We start from the raw sequence: 8,050 nt of genomic DNA on the forward strand, positions 1-8,050 counted from the left end.
CAACCGAATTCCCCTTGCTTTATACCTATACAAATAAATACATCAATTAACATATTAATTATTATCATTAAAGTTTAAACCTTTTGTATCATAAAATAGAAAAAGACAATAATACCCTAGATCATTTAGTGCTAGAAGAACAACACAGAAGTTAGGAACACCACTCTTCATCACTTAGGAAAAAAATTTATTTGATAAGTGTTTGCTGACATGCAACCTACGTGGCATGTACTTTGCAAATTATTAAAAGGTTAAGGTCATATAATAACTCACGTATTTGTACTTTCTTACATATATTTTTTAGTTAAAATACTTCAAGCCTCAAGTAATTTATGCAAAAAAAATAATCCCTGTCAATTTTCATCACATACAAAAAATTTCAGGAGTGAAAATGTAACACCCAACGCAACAAAGACCAGATTACCCTTTGCCTAATGCCTACCTTTTCTTATGACTACCTGCAACATTTTGTTTTGTTTTGTTTCAAATAGGTGCATAATTTGCAAAAAAAGACAAACACAAAACTACTGTCTAAAGAAAATTCTGATTTTATTGCAACAAATCTTCTGGCTACAAACAAACAAAACATTCATCTCATCTTGTTAAAAATAAAGTTGATTCTTTGCCTTAATACAAAGCCAATTAATAATTGTTCATGTTTGTATATCAATAACAACTCTTGATCAGATGTACCAGAATCTTTCTTTCATCCCAATTTGACCGAATTGGTTGACCACCAAAGACACAAAAGCAGATAACTCACCTGCATGCCCCAAAATGCCACCCAAACAACAACAAATAACTAACTAATCACCACCATCATTCCCCACCAGCTTTCTTCTCTGTTGATGCTCAGCCACCTTATAATCAACCACTTCATGAAACAGAAGTGGATCAAGCACATAGTTTTCACTTCCATAAACAGCAACTTGTACACTTGTCATAAGCTTTGCAACATATCTTCCTGAAAATCCATCTGTTTTTGCAGCAGCTTCCCTCAGTATATCATTAGTCAAACCTTTGATCTCTATCTTCTGCTGTTCTTTCTGAAAGAATTTTGAAAAGAATCCTGGTTTTCTTGCACCAGCTTTTGCAATGTACTTGTCTAGGTATAGTTTCAAAAGCTTGAATTTTTGCATTCCCAGACATACCTTTCATCAGACAATGTCATCTCTCCAGCAATGATGGAACTTAATTGGAGTATTTTGCTTGCATGTGGGTCGATGGAAAGAGAAAGCACACAATATTACAATTCAGTCCCTCCACTTTTCCCTTGTTTTCAAAGAAGATCCATTCTTTTGGCTAATGGCTACTTCCAAACATACATACATACATAATACATAGCCACACACATGTTCAATTCTTTTGGTCTCTCACACCTTTCTAAAACCAAAATATATACACCAACTTATCTTACTATCTTGTTTTATGAATATTAGAATATAAACCACGTTACAATGTTTATTTACAGCCAAGGGTCAGATTCAAAAACTACATTAAAACATGGGTTCTTAAATAATTATAATTTGTATAAACATGAGCATGCCTAATAAGGCAAGACTATCTTCAAGTTCTTTTCTGTACACCTGTATCAAACCACTGCCATCTGTAACTTGAAGCTTCTCATTTAACATTGTCTTGTATTCATCATCTCTATCTTCTAAACCACGCATTAGTTCAACCTGTTTAATACAAACACCACATCATTTGTTGGTAATCAACATAAATTTATGATGTTGTGTCTTGTCCTAATGGGCCCCACATCATTAGAGCATATTAAACATTGAAAGTGTATGTATTTATGCTTCTAACTATTTTTGCTTGTAGGACTATTGGCAAGAGGATTAAAAGTGCATTGATCTGGGTGGTAACTACACCAGTATGTGGCTTGGTGCTGTGCATCTTACACGGTTAGTATCTCCTCCACTTATTAATTTATTCCTACAAGAAACATTTTCACTTATGATCAAATGCAATTAGGAGTAGAACCTACTTTTAGTCATTTAGAAGGTTGATCTCCTTGGTTTCCCATGCAAGTAGGTATGATGGGCACTGCCAAAAAAATTAGCTTACATGGCAAAAATTACTATTCTAGCTTTGCATTTTGTATACTTATAATAGGATTGATGAATGAGATGTTTCTAGGCTTTGACATAATCTGACTGTGGTTAGTTTCATGGTCACACTAAAGCATCAATGGGCATGATTTCTGAGTTGATAGCATTGCTTGCTTTATGAAAACGTGATTTTTAGTTACTTTAATGAAGTCTTTTCAAGAAACTTACAAAATTCGAGTTTTAGAAAGCTCTTAGGCGATTTTAACAACTAAAAAGTCTTTTTAATTGGATTTATGAGTGATTGTGCATTGCAATATGCATATAGTTACAATGAGTTACAATTTTTTTGTTACTTGCTGCAGGCTCAAAGGGTGATAAAGCAACAGTTTCTGCTATAAATTACACTAATATTCCACATACTCAGGTAAGAAAAGGTATTTATTTTTAATCAATCTATTTTTTAGGGTACATAAAGGTATTTATTTTTAATCTATCTATTTTCTAGGGTACATAAGTTTTTTATTTTTCATTTTCTAATATAGATTCTATTATATTATTTTGATTAAAAATTCATTTTTGTAAATATTCGTTTAAAATATCCAAGGCTTTTTAACTTAACATTAAAAATAATCAAAAGCCTAACATATATTGTACATACTCTACAAGCAATACATATAACATATGGCTCAACAGAATGAGATTAAAAAGAATGTCATCCAAAAAGCTTCTTGCTACTCTACAAGCAATACATATAACACCTGCACCTCTTCTTTTCTAACAGATCCATCATGTTCACCCTTTAATAGGATTCATACAAATCAATTCAATCATATTATAACAAAAACAATAATTAATCTATAACTAAAGTTATTACAGATAATAAAAACAACCTTGAGAAACAGAGAGTTTACCTTTCACAGAAACAAAGAATAAAAACAACCTTTTCTAACAGATCTTTTATAGATCTTAGGTACTCACCCTTTCACAGGATTCATACAAATGAATTCAATCATCTTTAAATAATAATAACATAATAATTAATCGACGTGTGATGAAAATTTTACTAACCTCAATCTGCCACATTAAATCAGGAATGGAAACAAGTAGAAACATCAACTCATTAACCAACAAAGACAGAAGAGAAAGAAAGAAAGAAAGAAACAACAAAGAACAGCCATACCTATAGGAAGTTCTTATGCAGTATTAATCACAATTAACATCAAACATAAATATTTATACATTTTTAGAATGTAACTGTCAACTGACAGTTAATACCTAATTATGGCAGTTACTTTCTATCTAACTAACACAACTTTCACTAATTCCCATTCTTAAAAATAGGTGAAACCAAATATCAAATGCATGTATTTATATTTGTAAGATTGGGCTTGGAGCAATCTATATTTATTAAAGAAAATATTACAGTTAGCTAATTACATATTGAAAAATAAAGCTAATTTTAAACAGATTGACCACCCAAGGGTAAAAAGGTCAAACACATAAATTATGAAGTAACGGGTTTGCAGGTGGTTTTGTGTTGGACACCTGTTTAGCCCATTTCTAACTTTCAAATTTCTACAAAAGATCATATTCAAAATTTTAAAAGTATTTCTAATTTTCAAATTTTTGTAAAAGTTCATAAAATTTTATAACAAACACATAAAAATATTCAAACAAGCTGAAAAAGTAACTGGATGCTGAAAAAGTAATTGATAACCTATACAGTTTTGGTCCCTGCTTCAGTTTTGTCACTGTACAGTTTTGGCCCCTGTACAATTTTTTTGTCCCTGTATAGTTTTGGCCCTGTACAGTTTTGTTTTTGCATAGTTTTTGTCCCTAAACATGCATAATCATTATTGCTTTATATGGTAAATAATTATGTAGGTTGGCAACAAATGTTTAATGGATAAATCATGGATATCCTCTAGTAGATTATCAAATGCATATGATGAAGGTGTGAAAGCTTTTCTAGAGTTTGCACAAACTAATAATCCAAAGTTAGATGTTATTCCATGCCCTTGTGTAAATTGCATCAATTTGTGTCACCACTCAATTGACAATGTCCGTTATCATTTGTTTGCCCACGGCTTCGATGAGAATTATAAGATTTGGTCTTTCCATGGAGAAAAACAACCCAATAGTGATTCTAGATGCCCTAACAATTCCATTCCTCCTGATGTTATTTATACAAAGGATATGCTTCATGATGCCTTCAAATACGTAGACGATGAACCTGATTCGTTGAAATCACTTCTTGAAGAGTGTGATAAGCCACTTTATGTAGGGTCAAAGTATAATGCACTTAGTGGATTATTGAAATTCCAACATTTGAAGGGTCAATTTGGATGGTCTGATGCTAGTTTTGATGCTTTGTTGTCTGTCCTAAAAGATATCTTACCATCAAACAATACCATCCCTAGCTCGATATATGAGTCCAAGAAGTTGCTAAAAGCAGTAGGTCTACAATATGAGAAGATTCATGCATGTGAAAATGATTGTGTTCTATTCTGGAAAGAACATAAAGATGCTTCTCAATGTCCAACTTGTGGCACTTCTCGTTGGAAGAAGAATTCCAAAAACGTACCTTCAAAAGTTTTATGGTATTTTCCAATCATTCCTAGATTTAGAAGAATGTTTTCAATACCACAAATTGCACATGACTTAACTTGGCATGCACAAGGTCGGGTCAATAGTGGGAAGCTTTCTCATCCTCGCGATACCCCTTCTTGGAAGCTTGTTGATAACACGTGGAAAGAATTCGGACAGGAAAAACGAAATCTTAGATTAGCCTTGTCTGCTGATGGTATCAATCCACACAAGTCATTAAGTTCCAAGCATAGTTGTTGGCCGGTTATCCTAATAACATATAATCTACCCCCTTATTTGTGTATGTCAAGAAAATTCATGATGTTGACTCTGTTGATATTCGGGCCAAACCAACCTGGTAACAATATTGATGTCTACTTGGCACCATTGATAGAAGATCTAAAGCTCTTGTGGGAAACTGGCGTTGAGACTTTTGATTCTCATAAGAAAGAATACTTCAATTTAAGAGCAATATTACTTTGGACTATAAGTGATTTTCCCGCGTATGGTAATCTTTCGGGTTGTGTTACCAAAGGTTATTATGCTTGTCCAATATGTTCAAAGAATACTTGTTCACAATGGTTGCCAAAGTCCAAAAAAGTATGCTTCCTTGGGCATAGAAGATTCCTACCACTTGAACATCCTTTTCGCAAAAGAAAAAAACATTTCAACAATCAACAGGAGCACGATTTTATGCCACAACCATCATTAGGTGAAGAGATTTATGACTATCTGGCGGGATTTGAGACTACATGGGGTAAGAAGATAAATCCAAAGAAGGTTGGATCAAAGAAGATAAAGTTAAAGAAGATAAAGTCAAGGAAGGGAACGTCAAAGAAGGAAATGCCAAAGAAGGAAAAGACAAAGAAGAAAAAAGAAAGTATCGACGAGAGATCTAAATTTTGGCATAAAAAGTCGATTTTTTTTGAACTTGAATATTGGAAGAAGTTGCCTGTTCGCCATCAGTTAGATCTCATGCACATAGAAAAAAATGTGACCGAGAGTGTTTATGGGACAACGTTGAATTTGCCTCACAAGACGAAGGATGGACTAAAAGCACGACAAGATCTTGAAGCGTTAGGCATCAAGACTGAATTACGACCTGAACCAAAAGGGGATCGACATTGGCTTCCGCCTGCCAAGTGCACATTGAATTCCGCAGAGAAACATCTATTTTATGAAACCCTGTCTAACATAAAAGTTCCTTATGGGTATTGCTCTAATTTCAAGAATCTCGTGTCGGATGATGTTTCAAAGATGAATGATTTGAAGTTTAATGATTGCCATGTACTAATGCAACAACTTCTTCCATTTGCAATCAAAGGGGTGTTAGATGTGAAGGTGCGGAGAACAATCCTAAGCCTGTGTCATTTTTTCAATGAGTTGTGTAGTAAAGTTTTTGATGTTAGTAAGCTAGGCAAGTTGCAAAGTGACATCGTATTAACATTATGTTTGTTAGAGAAGTAATTTCCTCCTTCATTTTTCGATGTCATGACTCACTTGATGGTGCATTTAGTTAGAGAGGTGAGGTTGTGTGGCCCGGTTCATTTTAGGTGGATGTATCCATTTGAGAGATACATGAAAACACTTAAAGGGTATGTAAGAAATCATCATCGACCCGAGGGTTGCATTGCAGAGTGTTATGTGGCAGAGGAGGCCTTAGAATTTTGTTCAGACTACTTAAAAAACAAGAAATCAATTGGCAATCCTCATGAGCATGTTGATGAAAGAATCCGCAGTGGCAAGCCTTTATCAAAGGCTACAATTGATGTTGTAGATGCTCAGTTACTTGATCAAGCTCATCTTTATGTATTACGAAACACTGTTGTTGTGGAGCCGTATATAGAGTAAGAATTACATGAAACTGTATACTCTTATACCATTATTGATGAGATTTAAGAATCTATGAAGATCAATTAGATCTTGAACAAGTAAGTTAAACAAAGACGATAAAAACACAATAATAAGAACGAGACAAGATTGAATCAAACGAGTCGAATGATTAAACAAAATCCTCAGAAGAGCTCGATTAAGAACATCAACTGTAGAGGATTGGAAGGTTACAAGAACGATCAAGGAAACCTGTTGTCGTCTAGATGTATCGCTATTCTCAGATCTCTAAAACCTTAACCTAATATGCATGCAAGCATAAACTTATATACAAAACATAAAAGGCTCACGGTTGGACAGGCCCAAACCGGAATACAAAATAGCATAATCAGGTGAGCCCAAAAAGACGCAATCTTCAAAGCCCAACAATCTCCCCCTTTGCATCAATTTGGAGCGAGACCTTCACCCTCTTTTCAAAGCAGATGGCTTCTTTACCGTTTCAAAAATTTTCGGTATCAAAGCCAGAATATGATGCCTGAAGGTAATATACCAACGAAGCATATCTGTAAAGTTCTTCTTATCTGCTGTTGAGTTCTGTTTGCATCGGTGAATGATATTGATGATGTGCTCCAGACACTCTGTAGAGAACAGATGCTTGTCTACCAAAGCAAACAGAAACTTATGCTTGTCGCCCCTGGTGAACATAACCGTCAGATTGGAAGAATCAATTTGCCCCAGCTTCATTTTATGAACATCTCCGGTCTTGGAAGTGGGCTTGACAGTTGGTTTCTTGTTCATCACTTTTGCTATTTCCTGATCCATAGTGGCGAGCTCATGGACATAGGAAGCCAACATTCTTTTAAGATGAGAAAGAATTGGTTCATATTCTCTCTGGTTGGAGAGAAGAATGTTGTATAGCAAGATCCAATCGTGCGGGTTCAGACTGGGAAGATCTGCCAGAGAAATAAGATGTTCGGTATTGGCCGTTCCTCTGTTGATTTTGAAATTGACGTTCACAAATTTCCCAGCCTGGGTTGGTTTCAGTACCTTGACTTTAACAATTTTCTGGGCACTCCATGTCAAGTACTGTGGTTGACCGAATTTCAGATAGAAATCGATGAGCTCCCTGTCAACCTTCGGGTTCGGATGAGGGACATTGGCAGTGACATCAAAGCAGTGAAATGTGAAGGCTTTGCGCGTAATGGGCATGTCGAACTGCGAGTCCCTTGAATTTTCACACTCAAAAGATGCAATCGGTTCCAACCAATAAATAGAAGGAAACTCAATCGCTTGAGTGATGAGTGTGTCTCTGTCCCAATATGGGAACAGAGTCTTTTTAGCTTGAATAGCCTCCTCATCCTCCCTGATTTTCCTTTCTTTGGCCTCGGCCTCACGAGCTATCTTCAAAGTTTCATCAAGCTCTTTGTCCCTTTTCTTGCGTTGAAGAGCTTCAGTAATGGTTTCGTCTGATTCTAATTCGCTCTCAACTAGGACTTGTTTACCAGAACCCGAAGCTACATTACCCTTCGGTTCTGTTTTGGACACACCTTCCTCTCCCCCTTGTCTCGGAAGAACAA

General features: G+C 35.2%; 1 protein-coding gene across 1 annotated transcript; it reads left to right on the forward strand.

Moving 5' to 3' along the window:
- The first annotated feature begins 2,045 nt into the window (after positions 1 to 2,045).
- Positions 2,046 to 6,110, forward strand: LOC145046912 (uncharacterized). The gene is made up of 3 exons (XM_078995175.1): positions 2,046 to 2,106; positions 2,420 to 2,481; positions 3,942 to 6,110. Exons 1-3 carry the CDS (start codon positions 2,046 to 2,048, stop codon positions 6,108 to 6,110), a joined length of 2,292 nt encoding a protein of 763 aa, XP_078851301.1.
- Positions 6,111 to 8,050: the final 1,940 nt, after the last annotated feature.

Source organism: Lactuca saligna, chromosome 5 (genome assembly GCF_052625555.1).
Source record: "Lactuca saligna cultivar CGN05327 chromosome 5, ASM5262555v1, whole genome shotgun sequence".
In the NCBI taxonomy this organism is placed as follows: Eukaryota; Viridiplantae; Streptophyta; class Magnoliopsida; order Asterales; family Asteraceae; genus Lactuca; species Lactuca saligna.

Bases quoted from the DNA above. Each gene is read 5' to 3' on its own strand.
- LOC145046912 (XM_078995175.1), top strand. From the start codon at position 2,046: ATGGGCACTGCCAAAAAAATTAGCTTACATGGCAAAAATTACTATTCT. The intron at 2,107-2,419 runs GTATACTTATAA...TACTTGCTGCAG, and splicing joins CTATTCTAGCTTTGCATTTT to GCTCAAAGGGTGATAAAGCA. The intron at 2,482-3,941 runs GTAAGAAAAGGT...ATAATTATGTAG, and splicing joins CTAATATTCCACATACTCAG to GTTGGCAACAAATGTTTAAT.